The sequence below is a fragment of the Microtus ochrogaster genome, chromosome 8 (assembly GCF_000317375.1).
Source record: "Microtus ochrogaster isolate Prairie Vole_2 chromosome 8, MicOch1.0, whole genome shotgun sequence".
In the NCBI taxonomy this organism is placed as follows: Eukaryota; Metazoa; Chordata; class Mammalia; order Rodentia; family Cricetidae; genus Microtus; species Microtus ochrogaster.
In genome coordinates this window covers 42,827,672-42,845,710 of record NC_022015.1, presented here as the reverse complement: position 1 = coordinate 42,845,710, position 18,039 = coordinate 42,827,672, and the positions used below count along the sequence as shown (strand labels likewise).

The window sequence follows — 18,039 nt, the reverse complement described above, 5'->3', positions numbered from 1 at the left end:
GGAAGTGACGTGTCCGGGCTCGTGGGCGGGGCTTGGGCGGTTGGCTTCCTGGTGGCCCAGGCACCATGGCGCTACGCTGGTTGCAGCGCGTTGAGCTCGCGCTATTCGCTGCCGCCTTCCTGTGCGGGGCTGTGGCGGCTGCGGCACTGACCAGGACCCAGGTGCGGCTGCGGGGCGGGCTAGCTTTGGTTTGGAGCAGGCCGACGTCCGGGACTGGCCGCGGTAGCTCCACCGGTCTTAGGGGCTGAGAAGTCCCAAAGTTGTTTCCTTCCCTCCCAAGATGAGCCTGTTGTTAAACTGCTGCATAAGCTTGCTTGGGTACTGAGACATACAGGCCGTCTTTGCATTTATCCAATAGAAACGTTTTGCCACCCCCCCCCCAAAAAAAAAAAACAACGTAGTGTAGAGGAGGTGATCGAGGTACCACATGATTCTAACGCGATGTGTGAAATGAGGAAACGTAAATACCTACGTACATTTAAAATTTACTACTGCTGGGCAGTCTTGGTAATAGAGTAATTTGAGTGTCTATAGGAGTCTAGGACACTACAGGCTAGGAGAGCTGCTTGTTTAAGGGCACACAAGGTCAGGGTTTACTTCAGAATTTCTGCTCACAAAGAAGGCTGCAACGTGTGATTTCTCTTGGGTTTTTGTTTTTTGAGACAGGGTTTCTCTATGTATCTAGCCCTGGCCATCCTGGCACTCCCCCTAGACCAAGCTGGCGTCAAACTGAAATATCTACCTGCCTCTGCCTCCCTGGTGCTGGGATTAAAGTGTGCCACCACTGTCCGGCTTCTCTTGGGTTCACTAGAACCCACTGAATTTTCTGATCCCTTCGGGGCCCTGCAGACTTGGTTACCAGCAGATCTACATCAGTCTCCCCGTTTCTCCTAATTTGTGAACTAGCCCTGACATCTGGCAGTAACCTGCATCTCGGGACACTAAACTGGAACGAAGGACTAAACAGCTTTCTCTCCACAGGGCTCCTTCGGTGGTAGCTGCCCCTTGTATGGTGTGGCTGCCCTCAATGGCTCCTCTCTGGCCTTGTCAAGTCCCTCAGCCCCTTCCCTCTGCTCCTTTGTAGCTGTGGCTTCAGGCCTTTTGGCCCTCTACTGCCTTCTGCTTCTCCTCTTCTGGGTGTACAGCAGCTGCATTGAGGATTCCCACAGGTGATTGCCCTACTGAGGACAAGGGGCTGAGGTGAGAGGAGTTCCAGCTAAGCCTCACAGCTTGTTTTCTCTCCCTCAGAGGTTCTGTAGGGCTCCGAATGGCTTTGGCCACCTCAGCTATAGCCATCTTCCTCATCTTAGTATCTGCCTGTATACTTCGATTTGGCACCCGTTCTCTCTGCAACTCCATCATCTCCTTGAACCATACAATCAGGTAATGGGAGAGGGAGGGAAACCTGGCAGGGACTATCTTCCCTCTGTAGGGGACAAGTCATTTACGTTCCCATTTTATCCCCATCCTTTGGTCCTTTAAGAACACAAATGTGCTTAGAGCGTTTTCCCTCTCTCTATCCTCACAGCTGCTCTGACGCCCAGAAAATCTCATGGACACCCCCTGGAACTGCTGTGCAGTTTTATTCCAACCTACGAAATGCTGAAGTGAGACAAAGGGATATACTAAGATTAAATACCTGTAGCTCAAGTATGGAGTGTTCTCCACGTAATATGTGCTTGGCTGTAATTCAGCCAAAAGCTCCAAGTATCCGTGGGTGTGTCACCTGATTCTCAATAGAGGATATTGAGTACTGGAGATGGCGTCCTTCCTCATATTCCTGTTTTCTCTCACAGACCTCTTCTTGGGTGAATCTGGTACTGTGGTGTCTGGTTTGGATGCTCCAGGTCGTGCAGTGCAAGTCTGAAGCCACCCAGGCTCCAGAGAGGGGTGACCCAGAGTGGAGCTCTGAGACTGCTGCTCTTGTTGGGCACCGCCCATCTCGCTCCTGAAGAATGTTCAGCATGTTCTCTGCAGCCAGAAGCTCCATGCCCAAGAGCTTTTAATCTTGTCTCAAATACAGCCCTGTTTATACCGAGAGCCTCAGTTTTCCCTCCAGGAGGGAAACATTAGAATAGACCCCCCTGCCATACCTTTTCACCTTAACATTTTTTTGTACCAAAATAATATATATTATTTTTCTTTATCATGGCATAGAATTCTTAATGTAAAAGAAAATAGATGGGAGAGAAGACAGAATGATGGCTTATCGGGCCCTTTAGAAGACAGATTTATTGGCTAGTAGTGAATCCTGGGTGCCTTTTCATTGCCCTGGGTTGGTTGTCTCATCTCGAGGGTTTGCATCCTCATCTGAGAAGGGTAAGCCACTTTTCACAGGCTCCGGTAGGCACCCACAGTGTTGTCAAAGAGTTGAGTGTTGGGAAAGTGTCCAGTTTTGTCCAAAAGGAAGTAGAAGCGTCGGCCTTTAATTTTCAGAGGTAACATGGCAGGAACTTCACCTCTGTGGGCCATGCAGGAAACCTGGTTCAAGGGAACTGTGAAACGGGTCCCCAAGCCAAAGAGGGCATAAGTGGTGAGTGTCACTTGCTGCCCTCCTGCAAGGAGCATGACTGAACGCACAGATCGGAGAGAGTAGAGAAGACCAGCGCCCAGGACCAAGGTTCCTGCAGGAGAAGCAAAGTGGGGTAAAGGATTATACAGACCCCTGCTAGAGCAACACAGTGCTGTAATGGCTCTAACAGAATTTTGTGTTTCTAACGCTAAACCCATCACTTAGACAAGCTAAGCAGTAGTAGTGCACAACTTTAATCTGAGCACTCAGAAGGCAGAGGCAGGAGGATCTGAGTTCGAGGCCAGCCTGTTCTACAGCATGAGTTCCAGGATAGCCAGAGTTATACAGAAAAACTTCCTCCCTCCACTGTCAAAATGCTAATATTACATCTGGGTGCCAACACGTACAGTTTACGCAGTGCTGGGGATTGAATCCAAGGCCTCATGCCTTAGGCGAGCACTCTACAAATTGAACCATACCGACGTTCTTATAGATGGCCAGCTTCGTCGTTAAAGGGAGAAAGTGAGCCAGTGGCTTCAGTAGCCTGCTCACGGCCAGAGGGAAGAACAGACCTTGACTTATGGTGTGTGGGGCGGAGGTGGGGAGTTGGAGAGCAAAACATTCAGGGACTTTCATCGCAACTGTACTGGATATCCCGCTTACATTTCCGCTCATCCAGGATTGGGAACCCTTCATTGAGTTTTGTGCTCACAGCCCCACGGCAACCTGAAGCCATGCCCTTACCCATCGTGCCGCAACCAACAGCTAGCCCGTAGCGCCAGAGTGCAGACCGCAGGTCGGTGTTGCCCTGGTTGGGGGCCTCCGCAGGACCTCGGATAAGAGGTCGGGACAATGCTGCAACAGCCAGAGAGGTCCAGAAGATGCCCTGGCCGGCGCAGAATAGTCCAAGGGTGGCAAAGAAGCGACCCCGTTCATTTCGGAAGAGCAGCACATCTCGTGGGACCTCATTTTGCAAATGCCGGTACACAGGCTGGGACCGCAGCAAGGAAAACAGACCACGGACATCCCGCCACCAAGGTGCCGCCATAGTGCGGCACTTCCGTCCCCGGGGCGGGACTTCCTGTTACGACACATTCTCCCACCCCTTCCTGCAGCGAGGGAAAACAAGCCAGTAATAGGACACAAACTACAATATCACTCTTTATCTTAAAAAGTAAAGGGAATCTGGGGTTAAGTACACAGAGCACCTAAGTCCTTCGGGTAGTTTAGTGTCAGCTCTACAAAGTAAGCTTTGGCTTCCTGGCACCATGAGGCTCAATCTTCCAGAAGTCTTCTGTAAGTCTTCCAGAAGGTAGGTGAGGAGGATGAGGAAGCCCTCCCTCCTCAGTCACAGTTACAGGCTGGCCTTGGTGCTGCACAGGAGACGGCAGATGACAGCCAGACAATATTATCCAAGGGCTATTTACAAGGGGGCTTTTCCTGTGATCATTTCATAAACGCTACTTCTGGAATCTCTCCCTTGGCCTGCAGAAAGAGAACAGGTAAGTAGAGCCAGATGATTCCTTTCTCACCAGCTCATTTGACACTCCCCATCCCACACCCTGCTGTCCTGGAACTCTATATAGACCAGGCTGGCCTCAGTTTCAATCTGGCTACCTCTACCTCCCAAGAGCTGGGAGTAATGACAAGCCCACCACACCCAGCCTTCATTTGACCCTTTTGAAAAGCTCAGAGATCCCTGGTTCTAGCCACAAAATTCCCATACCCTACCTTGAGATGAGTGAAGGCCTGAGCAGATCTGGTGTAGTCCCAGTTATTGTCTTGAAGGCACCTGAAGTGAGATTAGAATAGGAAGCCACGTGAGAATCTGACTACTCAAGGGGGAAGATGTCATTCTATAATCCATGCCATGAAGAACTTCACCCAAGTTTTTCACTAAGTTTATACATTGTTGCGCCACTTATACAAATGAAACATTAAAATGTCTAACAAAAATGACCAAAATTTTACACTGGAATGGAAGGATTTACATAATTTAAAAACTAAGTTGCAGGATGGCAAGATGGTGCAGGCCTTTAATCCCATTCCACCATTCAGGAGGCAGGAGTAGGTGGGAATCACTGTGTCGGAGGCAATTCTGAGCTACACAGTGACTCTCAGGCAGCCAAAGCACATAGCAAGACCCTGTCTCAAAACAAAACTGTTGCAGAACCATATATAAGAGGACTCTTGCTCCAGGTATGCACCTATAGTCCCAGCTCCCTTGAAATGATGAGGATTACTGAGTTCAAGAAGAGCTCTGGTAACTTAATGAGACCTTGTCTCAAATTGAATGACAAGTAAAAAGAGGACTGGGTAGCAATAGCTCATGCTTTTAGCCATACCATTCTAGAGGAAGATGCAGGCAGGTATCTATGAGTTCAAGGCCAGACAAGTACATAGTGTAACCCTGTCTCAACAAAAAAGGTGGCCAGGGAAATTAGCTTGGTGGTAGAGTGCCTAGCATATATGAAGTCTGAAGTCTAGGTTTAATCCCTAATTTTACTGTGGGGAGAAGGGAGCAACATGTAAGCAAAAGGGCAACAATTCATTCTTAATTTGTGCTTTGGAATTTTTTTTTCCCTCCAAGACAGGGTTTCTTGGTAGCTTTGGAACCTGTCCTGGAACTAGCTCTTGTAGACCAGGCTGGCCTCAAACTCACAGAGATCCGCCTGCCTCTGGCTCCCAAAAGTGCTGGGATTAAATGTGTGTGCCAACACTGCCCGACTGCTTTGGAATTTTATAATTTATGCAGAAGTCTTGGTGGAAATCTTTTTTGGCTGTTTCCTCTTGGTCCTATCCATGCTCGGCACTCACTTCTGAGACCACTCGAGGTTCATGCCAGACTGGGTAGAGAATGCTTGCAACATTTCCTGTTGTTCTGGGGAGAGCGTGGGTACTGGACTGGACGAAGGTGTGGGTGCAGGTGCAGGCATGGCGAAGGCTCTTTGGATTTCTTCAGGGCTGGCATTCCGCACAAATAATTCATCATTTATAATACATAACCTTGGGGACAAAGAACATTTTAAATAAATAAGACAAATAACCTCTCACTTCTACATTGTCTCTGTTCTCAGATCTGGTTAAAACACATGGTGTCCATCTAATGTTACTTTTCATCATTTGACTACAGACGAGGTATTTAGGAGGATTATCTCCCAAACACATTAGAATTTTTTTTTGTTTTGTTTTGTTTTTTTTTGTTTTTCGAGACAGGGTTTCTCTGTGGTTTTGGAGCCTGTCCTGGAACTAGCTCTGTAGACCAGGCTGGTCTCGAACTCACAGAGATCCACCTGCCTTTGCCTCCTGAGTGCTGGGATTAAAGGCGTGCACCACCACCGCCCGGCCATATTAGAATTATTATAGTTGTTACTCAAGCTTCATGAACTTCATATTTATTGCTTTTCTACAATTCTGCTAACTCCCTGAGGAATAATTCTTCCCATTTATCACACTGCTGGTGTGAGACTGAGACTGATGCCCAATGTGATAAGCTGAGCACTTACCCTGAATTGCTGGCAGGAACAGCAATGAATGTTCTCGTGAAAGCACGTAGAGAGTCTCGAGACTTCCCATCCACTGCAACGAGAACAGCAGCAATGGCTCCTTAAGAGTCACTCAAGCTTGATGTGTACAAAAGGTTCTCACATCATGGTCAGGTAAGGATGATTATTAGGACACAGAAGAACAGAGGTGGAATGAAGGGACAGATCAAGGAGGACAGGAACAGGAAGTAAGTGAAACAACTTCGAAAGTCTTGACCCTGTGGCTTGGCAAGGGTATCTGAAGTCATTTCAGTTCCTAAAGCACCACTGTACAAGAGTATTATGAACCTCGTCTAACAAAACAGAAGAAAAGAATGGTTCTGAGGTACTGTAACTTTGCTAGACCCACAGAATAAACACAGGGATGGAAATGAAGACCTGTCTGACTCTTCCATCTACATTGTTCTGGTCCCTAGGTTTTTGTCACACTGCATCTAAGACAGGTAGGAGATAAGATCAAACCAAGATGCTTTGGGTAAAGTAGGAAGGTCAGAGCAGAAAAGGGCTAAGAAGATAGCTGGGAAACGAAGGATCGGAGAAAGGTTCAGGACTCAAGATTTTTACCTTCCTTGAAGACTCCATTGACAGAAAAACACAGCAATGTGCTCTGAAAGAGAAAAGAGAAAAAACCAGAGCTTGGGCCTCCTCACCCAAGGAGTGCTAAACCCATTCCCCACCCCAGTTCTGGGCTTCTGTCAGGAGAGTATGTGCTTACTGTTTGGGCACTTATGTCTACCACAAAGGAATTGATGTCATGTTGAGTTTTGGGTAACTCATTGAGGAAGGCAACAACGTTGAGACGTGTATGCTTTAACAGCCGGAACCGCAGGGCTGCAAGAAGAAGGAAGAGAAACCAAAGTTAGGGCACACGTGTCTGCCCTGGCTAGCTCTCCTGACTGTCTCTCACTCTGACTGCTCACACGATATACTTACTGGGATCTTTAAGCTTCTTCACATTTCTGCTGTCTTTGAAGTATTCAGATAAGTTGGTTCTGGAAAATAGGGGGGAATATGGTGGTGGTCAGAAGAGTAGCCTGTATCTACCAAAAAACCCTGTGGTTCTAGGTTTTGACATGTGACACTCACCGGACAGAGTTCGGTGGAATGCTTAGTGAGCAACAGGCCCCATCATGGTAGGCATCTAGGAGACCCTGGCGGTCTCCTGAGTCATAAATTGCATAGTACCTGTAAGGAAAGTGAAAGGAAGAGTCTGAGTTGTGTCTAAAACCAAAGTAACACAGTAGTGAGCTATGCACAGGCCAGTCACTATCCCCAGCCCTAAGGGCTCCTGGGATACTCACTGCTGCAAGAAGTGCAGGACCAAACTCTTTAAGTTTTCTGTTCCAAAATAGCTTCCCTGAAATCATACAAGACATTAGGATGACAGGACCAGTATGCTTTCCACTCACGAGTTTATAATTCTATCCCCAATTCTGACCTTGCAGGGTGGTAGCATTGTGGGGGCTTCAACATCAAAGGCAATTGGAGGGGGTAACTCGTGGCCATCCTGTGGAAACAGTGAATGTAACATGTGAAACAGAAGACTTAATTTGTTAGCACACAAAAGAGCTAAGAGCAGAGTCAGAAGTCAATCATAAAAGGCTATAAAGAGTGTGCAGGAATCTGGTGTGAACTTTTCTAGGATGATGGCTACTACTGTTAGCATATTCTCAAAAGGGATCTACTCATTCACACTGGGAGTCACAAAACAGAGGCAAGACCTCAGTTGTGCTTGTTAGAAGAGAACAAATTGTTTTGTTTTTCTGTAACTTTGGAGCCTGTCCTGGAACTAGCACTTGTAGAACAGGCTAGACCTGAATTCACAGAGATCTGTCCTACCTCTGACTCCCAGGTATTGGGATTAAAGGCATGCACCATCACCATCAGGCCTAAGAATGAACTGTTAAACTTACCAGGCGTAATAACTTGGGAAATCGTTCGCGAATGGCGCTGTCAAGAACGGGACAGAAGTAAGTGACGCTTCAGAGCCATCATGCCTCCTGGGCTGCTCTAGGAGCAAATACACCAAAAACCCGAGGAACAGCCCATCCCATCCTCATCGCCCACTCCTTCCCAATCTGCACTTGGAGATAGATAAGAACCCCAATTCCCTTCCTCACAAGGGGTACCCCTCTGGATTGCCTTGAAGGCTGGCTGTCTCTTCTCAGTACCTGATCCCGAGTGCCACGGGAAGAACACTCAGCCCAAGCTTTAAGCCTAGGGCTGCCTTCCCCACCTTGCCCCCCTTACCTTCCACCTACTCACCTGTGCAGCCCCGGGAGGAGGGAATAGGGTGGGAGCCCAGGGGCTCCGCTGCCTCAACAGGTATCCACCAGTTCTGCCAGGTCTGGCCTTGGCCAAGACCAGAACACACCACAAGTATGGCACAGGATGTTGGGGCAGGGAGATGAGCAAGACAGGGCTCAAGAGAAAAGAAGGCAAGAGAAGAGACCAAGGGAAAGGAGAAGAGAAAAAGAGAAAGTAGGCAGGGCAGGGCAAGGACAGGAAGACATGGAGAGATAAGGAGAGGAAGCAAAGCAACAGAGACAGAACTGAAGGCAAAGGCACTTAGAAAAGAAAGGGATAGGGAGAAAGAAAGACCTTCTGATACAGCCCTTTCCTTCAGCTGCCCCTTTCCTGTGGTTCCAAGGTAGAAACGAAGAACAAATCCTACTATAGTGGCTTGTAGTCGCTTGCTGTTGGCCAGGTCTCTGTCTGCTCCCTGGGTCCTGGTCTGAGCTAGGCGTGGGAAGTAAAGCAGCCATGGGGCCAGAAGACCTCCCTCAGAAGACATGAGGGTTTAGGCTCCTGCCGAGTTGGGGGGGTGAGGGTCTATGCCCCACCTCAGTTGGCCCCCAAGTTCTCTCCTGATGGCCCCTCTGCGACTGTGCCTGTCTTAGGTTGTTCCTTCCCTGAGGAATCTTACCCGTCTCTGGCTAACCAGCCATCCTCTGGGGCCAAACAGGCTGATGTGAGGTATGCAAGTGAGGAAGGGGCAATGCCCCTGACAGGGTCATTTCTTTGTCTCCTTGGTAGCAGATGCCCCTGTGGCCTCCACGCCCAGCACCTGCCTTGGGATCCCCACGCCTCCTGGTGGGGCCCTGGCTTAGGTCACATCTTAGGGAGCCCAGGTTTCTTCTCCAGAAGGGCCCAGCTCACAGCACTGGGCAAGAGAGACCAATAGCATGGTAGCAGCCTCCAAGAGGCATCAACCTCAGCACAAACAGGAAAGACCAGGCCACAGCCTTGAATAAGTCAATCATGGAAAGAGTCCCTCTTGGCATAATGGCAAGAGGGAACATCAAAGGACAAACAAGGAAAGGTCTACCTCAGTAGGTAGTCCCAGTTAGTGAGGACTTTCTCACCCTGAGTATACTAGGCTTTTGGGTGAAGACAATCATATGGGTGGGACATATATATGACACCCCCATATAAGAACAGAAAAGGAGGTGTCCTTCCTGGAACAACAGATAGGGAGAATCTAGAAAAGGCTGTGTTCAAGAAGGAAGAAAAAAGGCCAGAGAACAGTAGGTGGGCAAGAAGGAAAGAAAGGAGATCTGGGACAAAGGTGAGAGACACAGAGAGGCAGAAAGGAGTACGTGATCCTCCTCCCAAAGGACAGGTGGTTCCAGCTCAGGGCTGCATGTTCTCCTGTAGACGGGCACTGGTCAGGGTGCATTAGCTCAGCCTCCAAGGGGGTGAAGGTCCCCAGGAGGGGAGACAGAGGCTACAACTGACCTGATATAGGTAGACTGGTCTCGGAAGGTATCACACATGGGGTTTCTGTCAAGCCACAGCTCTTCCAACTTCAGCCCTTTTATTTTGTCTAATTCCCGCTCAGACTTCAACTATGAAGGATAAGGGGGAGGCAAAAGGGAAAAAAGAGACCCTAGTAAGGATGGCAGCTGGATCTCCACACTCCCAACCTACCTAAGTTGTCTTTCTTGCCTCCCACCATGGTCAGCCAAACTCTTCTCACCCTCCACCATTGTAGCAATGAAGCCAGCCAGGGTCAGTGTGTGATGGCTCAGTGGGGCACAAGTTCTTGCTGCACAAGCCTCACAACCCAAGTTCCAACCCAAGAACCCACAGTGGAAGAAGAGAACCAACTCCCAAAAGTTGTTCTCCAACTTCCACTCACTTATAACAACTAAGTATTAAAAATAAAAGCAACACGATGTTTTTGGTCCTCACTTGGTTTCCAGAGAGATTTAAGGTCTTTAGATTTGGCGCTTTCTGTACAATACTGGACATATCATCCAGCTTGTATAGTTTGTTGTTGCTCAAGTTCAAAGACAATAGCTGTGAACAGAACAAAGTTTACAAGTATTACCACACACAGAGCAAGGGTAACTCTGGTCCCTCACCCTACCCTGTTTATCCCACTTTGCTTTACCTCAGGAATGTTCTCTTCAATGATTCGCAGGGTGACCATCATACAGTTTCTGCGGTTTAGGACAGCATCAACATTGTTGGCAACCAAATCTTCAGTAAACACAAAGAAAAGTCTGAGAGGGCTTGCCAACCTCAGTGTTATAAAGACCGATTGCTCCCCCTCTCCATCTAGTCAGGACCACTACTGTCAGCCATACCTGGGTCTAAGCGGAGGCCCTTGAGGTCAAGTGCTTGCTGGGAGCCATCATATCGTTTGCTCATGACCAGCTAGAGGAAAGAAATTAGAGAAAGGGTTTAGTGCTCACCGAGGGAGATTTAAGGACTGCTGTACCACTTACACTGGACTCACCTTGAGCTGCTCTATTTGTTCAGGCTTCAGTTCAAGCTGTACAGTGCGGGGTGGAGCAGAGGCGTTGATGATGATGGATATCTGAAGAGAACACAGACAAGCAAGAATATACGTGAAATAAGTGTGTCCCCAGAACTAATACTCAGTCCTTTTTACTCAGTACATCAGCATCAACCTATCCCACACCCCTGGCCCTTTATCTAACATACCTTTCTGTTTTCTCGATCGTGAATCTTACAGTTGACAGCCTTTAATGCAGAAGCAGTACTGGCATCTTCTACAAAAAACTGGGCCCGTGTGTGTTCATAGTGAAACTAGAAGAAGGAAAAACAAGAACATTAGATTTGGAGTCCATAGGCTTTTGGCCAGCCTCCCAAGCCTGACCTCGTCTTACCTCAACAGGGTTGAAAGGGACACTGCACTTGCTCTGAATCATGCTTAGGAGCCATGCTTTGTCATACTTTTTGCCATAAGGAATCTGGAAGTGAGAGAGAAGGACAGTATATTTCAGTTCTCCTTCTGTATTTTCTGCCAAGACTGAAAAGTTTTCTAGAGCTCTAGAGTGGAGCTCAAAGATAGAAGACATACTTAACATGGCATGCATGAGGCTCAGTGACAGAAGGCATGACACATGCTTATATACAGGAGGCTGGCTCTACCAGCCTCCTGCTCCTAAAGAAAGGATCAGATGTAACACGCCTTCAATCCCAGCACTAAAAAGGCAGAGGCAGGTGGATCTGTGTGTTCGAGGCCAGCCTGGTCTACAAAGTGACTTCCAGGACAGCCAGGACTGTTACAGAGAAACCCTGTCTTGAAAATTCTGGGGAAAAAAAAAAAGTAAAAAAGAAAGAACCAGATGTAGGTTTCCATTTGAGATACAAAAAGTTCCTTAAAAATCTTTTCCATATACTTATTATTTTTGGCAAGATGCCTCAGACCACATGGCCTGAATTAATACATCAAATGTATTAATTCTAAATCCTAAGATATGTGCTTTACCTGCCCCACAGAAACTCCACAGCCACATAAGCCACTCTTAGCTTAAGTGTTTCTCTACCTCCTGACTCTCCTGAGCACACTCAGCAGATTCCCCTTCCACTTGTCATTGTGCCTATCCTCAACTCCCTTTTAGCCATGTTCTTTTTTTTAAAAGATTCATTCATTCATTCATTCATTCATTTATTATGTGAGCACTGTTCTGCCTGCATTCCAGAAGAGGGCATTGGATCTCATTACAGATGGTTGTGAGCCACAACGTGGTTGCTGGGAATTGAACTCAGATCCTCTAGGAAGAGCAGCCAGTGCTCTTAACCTCTGAGCCATCTCTCCAGCCCTGTCCCTGCTCTTTTTTTTTGTTGTTGTTGTTAAAGATTTATTTATTTATTATGTATACAACATTCTGCTTTCATGTATGCCTGCACGCCAGAAGAGGGTGACAGATCTCATTACAGATGGTTTTGCGCCACCATGTGGTTGCTGAGAATTGAACTCAGGACCTCTGGAAGAGCAGTCAGTGCTCTTAACCTCTGAACCACCTCTCCAGCTCCCCCCCCCCCGTTTTTTTTTTTTTTTTTTCCGAGACAGGGTTTCTCTGTGGCTTTGGAGCCTGTCCTGGAACTAGCTCTGTAGACCAGGCTGGTCTTGAACTCACAGAGATCCGCCTGCCTCTGCCTCCCGAGTGCTGGGATTTAAAGGCGTGTGCCACCACCGCCCGGCTCCGTCCCTGTTCTTAAATGTTAAGAAACTCATTCCAAGAGGAAAGGGTGGATAAATGTGATACTTGATTGTTGAGTAAACACTGGACTACGTGGATTTGAGGAGCTGGTGGTGAGTGTCAAACACCTTTACAGAGTCCAGTCCCATTCCCCAAATCATCTACTCTCCCAAGGTACTCACTGTAATCTTGAACCAGTTCTTGGTGGTCCCATCTTGGCTGGTCCCAGCCCCTCCTCTCTCTGGATGAGCTTTGTCTCTCCTTACAGTAATATGAATTCGATCTCGCTCATGCCAAGTATCCCCCTGACGGTTAGGCCGATTGGGATAAGGGTTGCTGTTGGGAAGCAGAATTAAATTTCCATAAACACTAGGAAAGATGAACCTGACCTACTAACGAAAGACACTACAGCTACTAAATTGGTTTGGTCAAGTATCACTTTACAAAGTGAGACAAGAAAGAATAGGACTATATTTCAGTGGGCCACTATTTAAAGCAGAACAATTAGTCACTTACTATCTCACTCGGGGGCCATCTTGGGGATCATTCATTGCCACATCTCCATCATCTTCCTCAAACCGGGAGGATCGTATACCAGAACCACCCCTTCCAGACCGACGGTTCCCCTCACACTTCCATCGGAAAGGGCCCCGGCCTTTCTTTCTTCTTTGAGGGAAACTAACACGGTCATCATGCTCTGGAATCGGAAACAGATACAGAAATTGGTAATACATCAGTGGTCTGCAGCCACTGTCTGTACTCCTGAGAAAGACATACTGATTACAAAGACTACCTCCATATCTATGCCCTAGACATAGTAAAAAGCTTTCTGTAGGACGTCAACATCAAGAACAAATTATTGGAAAACTGCAGGGCTATTGAAAAATAAAAGGGTCAGTAATGTACCTCAAGGGGCTGGAAAGATGACTCATTCTTTGTTTTGCCTCCCCCGCCCCCCTTTAAGACTTATTTATTATGTATACAGTGTTCTGCCTGCATGTATGCCTGCAGGACAGAAGAGGGCACAAGATCTCATTACGGATGGTTGTGAGCTACCATGTGGTTGCTGGGAATTGAACTCAGGACCTCTGGAAGAGCAGTCAGTACTCTTAACCTCTGAGCCAGCTCTCCAGCCCCTGGTTTAGTTTCTTGATACAGGGCTTCTCTATGTAGCCCTGACTATCCTTAAACTCAGAGATCCACCTCCCTCTGCTTCCCTGAGTGCACCCCGAACCCCCTGGCTAGACGACTTTTTTTTAAAAAAAATTTATTCTTTTCTCATACAGTACATACCAACCATAGCTTTCCCTCCCTCCACTCTTTCCAGTTTCCTCCTCCCCAGAAATGAGCAGGTCTTCCAGTGATGTTAAACAAACAGCATAACAAGATACAGTAAGACAAGATAAAACCCTCATTTAAGAGCACTGGCCAGTCTTCTAGAGGACCAGCTTTGATTCCCAGCACCCACACTGCCATGCTCAATTGTCCATAATGTCATTCCTGAGGCTGCCATGGGCACCCTACGCCAGGCCCTCACGTGGTATACAGAGATACAAGCAGGCAAAACACTCATATGGATTAAAAAAAAAGTCAAAAAGGAAAAAAATGTAGCTCAGTGGTAGAGTGCTTGCCTAGCACACTCAAGGACCTGGGTTTAATCCCTAGCATTGCTTCAAAACAGACAAACAACAACAGAAAAAGGAGAATTTTCCATTTGGGTATGGTAGACCATGTTTATTATACCAACAGCTGGGAGGTAGAGGCAGGAAATCAGGAATTCAAGATCATTTGCCCCGACATACCAAATTTAAGCCCAACCTAAGCTCCATGAGATCCTGTCTTAAAACAAATTAAAGTTTAAAAAGGCATGGTGGGTGTGGGAATTCTCTCTACAAGTTCATATGAACAACCTTCAAAATCAGTGGGTTAAGAGGCTGAAGAGATGGCTCAATAATTAGAGTACCTGCTGTTCTTTTAGAGGAACCAAAATTGGTTCCTAGTACCCACATAGCTTCTCACAACTGTGCTCTGCCATGTGGATACTGGGTATCAAAGCTGATCCTCTGGAAGAGTAGCTCTAAAGTCATCTCTCCAGCCCAAGGTACATTCTTGACTCTTCAATATTCAGTATCCCTACAGTTTTTCAATAACTTGGTCCTGATGTTGATGTCCTATAAAAAGTTCTTTCCTTTGGCCAGGGCACAGGTTGTCTGTATGGAAGTAGCCTTTGTAGTTAGTTCCAGGAAATCCAGTACCCTTTTCTGGGCTCTGCACGCACTAGACACACACATGCAAGCAAAATATCCAGATACAGAAAAATAAAATAAACAAATCCTTAAAATAGTAACAAAAGGTGAATATATCACAATTATGTATATATACATATGTGTATAAATATATCACATTATGTATATGTATAAAATTGTCAAAAAAATAAAGAAAAAAGTTAAGCAGAAAGAAGTTCCTTTATGCAAACAAAAACAAAAAACATGGAAATGTAACCTGACACCTGGAAATGTAGCATGATTAATAAAAATCAAGAGAAAAAAATTGGGGTTCAACCTGAAGGTCAGAAAAGCAAAATACCCAGCCAGTGGCTTTTACCTTTACCTCAGTCTGAAATTGTGATCTTGCCTCCAGAAATCTCTAAATGAGACGGTGTCTGAGAGCTGTCTCCTTTTGTCTTATATTCCACTCTGGTGCTGGGATTAAAGGTGTGCACCACTACCAACTGGTTTCTATGGCAAACTAGTGTCACTACTGGGATTAAAGGTGTGTGTCACAACTGCCTGGTCTGTAAGGCTGACCAGTGTGGCTGCTTTACTCTCTGAACTTCAGGCAAGCTTTATTTATTAAAATAAAAGTCAAATAAAATATCAATACATGGAAACCTTTTGAAATTTTTGATCTTTTGCCATACATACAAATGCAAAAAACAAAAAAAATGTACAAATATGACCTATTTAAAACCCCCTAATAATAATCACTACCTCCTTGCTCTTAAACTGTTACTCTGAATTTGAAAAATGCTAGTTTCTTTGAGCAGAAATGCCCTGCATCTCAAGGGACTTATAGATTCGGGGTCTGGTGATATTTCCATATCAGGGTCCTGGAATGTTCTCTAATACAGTGTTTGAAGCAGGAGGATTTCAAGTTCCATATCAGTTAAGCTCCTGCTTTAAAAAGGAAAGTAAGCTGGACATAGGGACATACAACTTTAATCCCAAGAGTTACAGAGGCAGGCAGATCTCTTGAGTTTTCAAGGCCAGCCTGGTCTACACAGTGAGTTCCAGAACAATAGTCAGAGCTACACATTGAAACTTTGTCTCAAAATTTAAAAAAGAAAGAAAGGGGACAGGGAAGGTAAGTAAATAAAACCAAGAGTAGTAGTACACTGTTTTTAATGCAAGATGATCAGAGAGGCTGAAGTTCATTCTCTCATATGTACAGTTCAAGGCCAGACTGGGACTGAGACCCTGTCAGTCTGTCTCTCTCTCTGTGTCTACATATATGTATTTGTGTGTATATATATATTTAGACACATACACAAAAGGAGGGCTGAGAGTACAGCTCAGTACATAAAGTGCTTTACCTATCCTTCACACATACAAAAAGATCACCAGACTGAGACTGAGGCAGGAGAATTTGAAACCTCAAGTCAGTCTGGGCAACTTAAAAAAGATAACATCAAAAAAGGATGGGATGGGACTATAGCTCTGTGGAAGGGGATTGCCAGGAACAATGCAAGGCCTTGTGTTCAACTCCCAGCACAAAATAAATAAGTGTGTGAGGCAGGCATGGCGGCACATGGTTGCAATACCAAACTTGGGAAGTAGGCACAGAAAGACTATGAGGCCAGCCTGGGGTACTAAGGCTGACCCTATTAGGGATAATTAGCCTTTCCCAGTAATGACTCCCTAAATTCAACCCAAATGGTTAGCCTTAAAAACAAGTACATGCAAGTAACACTAAATGGACTCAGCAGATTGTATGAATTTGGGGGAGAGGCAAGACATGGAAGTGATTGGAGGGAGGAGATCATGTTAAAATACACACACACACACACACACACACACACACACACACACACACGGAGGTTTTTTGAGACAGGGTTTCTCTGTGTAGCTGTCCTGGAATTCAGTTTGTAGACCAGGCTGGTCTCGAACTTAAAGAGATTTGGACAGTTGGTGGTGGCACTCACCTTTAATTCCAGCGCTCGGGAGGCAGAGGCAGGAGGATCTCTCTGAGTTCGAGGCCAGCCTATTCTACAAGAGGCAGTTCCAGGACAGGATCCAAAGCTACATTGAAACACTGTCTCGGGGAAAACAAAACAAAGCAAAAAACCCTTAGAGATCTGCCTGCCTCTGCCTCCCAAGTGATGGAATCAAAGGCGTGGGCCACCACTATCCAGCATATAATTATATTTTAATTAAAATAAAGGTTCACTGGGCTGAGGATTTTTCAGGCCCTGGATAAATCAGCACCACACAAACACAAAAAGGTTCATAACTTCCAGAAAAATCTACCTAATATCTAGCGTCCTGAAAACAAAGACCCTCAACCAAGTGACCCTAGCGAAAAGGAGTAAGATAAAGAAACAGTGCAACTAAGGTTCATTGAATCATCTCCACTTCGAGTCACTGTGTTCCAGGTCCTTGGTATAAAAGATCTCATTGACACACACCACAAACTTGGGAAGACAGGTACACACATGAAAGAGGTAGAAAACAAGACCTTAGCGCTTAACTCGCTGGGGTTAGCACAGCCAACTCTAGAGTCAAACCTCAGCTGTCATACTGTCCTCACCACCACGACGAATTAACAAGTCAGGGTAGTTGTTAGGGCTAGAAAACTGGTAAACATTAAGGAGCAAGCTGCAAAACCGCCTGACCGGAGCACCAGAGCAGCCAGCCCACGAATAAGGCACTACTGACTCACATTTAAAAGAAGAGTCGGGCCGCCAAATTGAATTGACAGGCATCAACCACCCTCGAAGTTCAAAGGAATCTTGTCACCCCACCCCTGAGCCACAGGTCCTCCAACGCCAGAATCTGAGCGAGTCTGAGGCCCCCGGGTCCCGCGGCGCCCCGTGCCCCCTGCCCGCGCGGCCACCAATGCCCACGAACGCAGAGCTCCTCGCGGCCTCCCGCCCCCGGGCTTGCGGCCTAGGCCGGGGCCGCCCACTCCGGCCCACCGCGCCGCCTCCCGGCCCGAGGCCCCGCACTAACCGTTGTATGGTTTCCCTTCGTCCGCCATGGCACAGGCAGGTACAGAGGCGGACTCAGGCTCAGTACCTGACGCCACCAAACGCCCGAACGCCCTGGCGCTCAAGACAGAAGCTCTCCTACCACCGGCGCCACCGCATTTATCCGGCGAAGCACGTCGCGCGCAGCCGACGTCCCCAGGATGTGGGCGGTACCGCGGGGCGGGAACACGCTCTCCGCGCCTGCGCAGAAGCAGGACGGCCTCGCGGGGGTGGGGCCAGGCCTTTCGAGGCCCGCCCACAGCCGGAGCTCCGGGCTCG

At 47.1% G+C, this 18,039-nt stretch overlaps 3 protein-coding genes across 3 annotated transcripts; 1 reads left to right on the top strand and 2 right to left on the bottom strand.

The window, feature by feature from the left end:
* The first annotated feature begins 27 nt into the window (after nt 1-27).
* On the top strand, nt 28-2,168 carry Tmem179b (transmembrane protein 179B). The gene is made up of 5 exons (XM_005351903.3): nt 28-161; nt 982-1,169; nt 1,249-1,383; nt 1,529-1,607; nt 1,797-2,168. The coding sequence occupies exons 1-5, from the start codon at nt 66-68 to the stop codon at nt 1,950-1,952; spliced, it is 654 nt and encodes a 217-aa protein (XP_005351960.1). The 5' UTR covers nt 28-65; the 3' UTR covers nt 1,953-2,168.
* Nucleotides 2,169-2,211: 43 nt separating this feature from the next.
* On the bottom strand, nt 2,212-3,641 carry Tmem223 (transmembrane protein 223). Its single transcript, XM_005351902.2, has 2 exons — nt 3,257-3,641; nt 2,212-2,624 (listed from the first exon to the last, which is right to left on the bottom strand). The coding sequence occupies exons 1-2, from the start codon at nt 3,558-3,560 to the stop codon at nt 2,332-2,334; spliced, it is 597 nt and encodes a 198-aa protein (XP_005351959.1). The 5' UTR covers nt 3,561-3,641; the 3' UTR covers nt 2,212-2,331.
* Nucleotides 3,642-3,660: 19 nt separating this feature from the next.
* On the bottom strand, nt 3,661-17,920 carry Nxf1 (nuclear RNA export factor 1). Its single transcript, XM_005351900.2, has 21 exons — nt 17,744-17,920; nt 13,032-13,212; nt 12,698-12,851; nt 11,196-11,279; nt 11,011-11,115; nt 10,802-10,882; nt 10,650-10,719; nt 10,454-10,542; nt 10,252-10,359; nt 9,796-9,905; nt 7,971-8,007; nt 7,496-7,564; nt 7,359-7,414; nt 7,144-7,242; nt 6,991-7,049; nt 6,773-6,888; nt 6,622-6,664; nt 6,019-6,091; nt 5,330-5,518; nt 4,244-4,304; nt 3,661-3,997 (listed from the first exon to the last, which is right to left on the bottom strand). Exons 1-21 carry the CDS (start codon nt 17,769-17,771, stop codon nt 3,959-3,961), a joined length of 1,851 nt encoding a protein of 616 aa, XP_005351957.1. The 5' UTR covers nt 17,772-17,920; the 3' UTR covers nt 3,661-3,958.
* Nucleotides 17,921-18,039: the final 119 nt, after the last annotated feature.

What these genes read in the sequence shown, in the direction of transcription:
- Tmem179b (XM_005351903.3), top strand. Translation starts at nt 66, where the DNA reads ATGGCGCTACGCTGGTTGCAGCGCGTTGAGCTCGCGCTATTCGCTGCC. An exon ending in TGCATTGAGGATTCCCACAG is followed by an intron (nt 1,170 to 1,248) that starts GTGATTGCCCTA and finishes TCTCTCCCTCAG; the next exon opens with AGGTTCTGTAGGGCTCCGAA. An exon ending in TCCTTGAACCATACAATCAG is followed by an intron (nt 1,384 to 1,528) that starts GTAATGGGAGAG and finishes CTATCCTCACAG; the next exon opens with CTGCTCTGACGCCCAGAAAA.
- Tmem223 (XM_005351902.2), bottom strand. Translation starts at nt 3,560, where the DNA reads ATGGCGGCACCTTGGTGGCGGGATGTCCGTGGTCTGTTTTCCTTGCTG. An exon ending in TGTTGGTTGCGGCACGATGG is followed by an intron (nt 2,625 to 3,256) that starts GTAAGGGCATGG and finishes CTTCTCCTGCAG; the next exon opens with GAACCTTGGTCCTGGGCGCT.
- Nxf1 (XM_005351900.2), bottom strand. Translation starts at nt 17,771, where the DNA reads ATGGCGGACGAAGGGAAACCATACAACG. An exon ending in CAATGGAGTCTTCAAGGAAG is followed by an intron (nt 6,092 to 6,621) that starts GTAAAAATCTTG and finishes TTCTCGTTGCAG; the next exon opens with TGGATGGGAAGTCTCGAGAC. An exon ending in GTTCCTGCCAGCAATTCAGG is followed by an intron (nt 5,519 to 6,018) that starts GTAAGTGCTCAG and finishes TTTGTCCCCAAG; the next exon opens with GTTATGTATTATAAATGATG.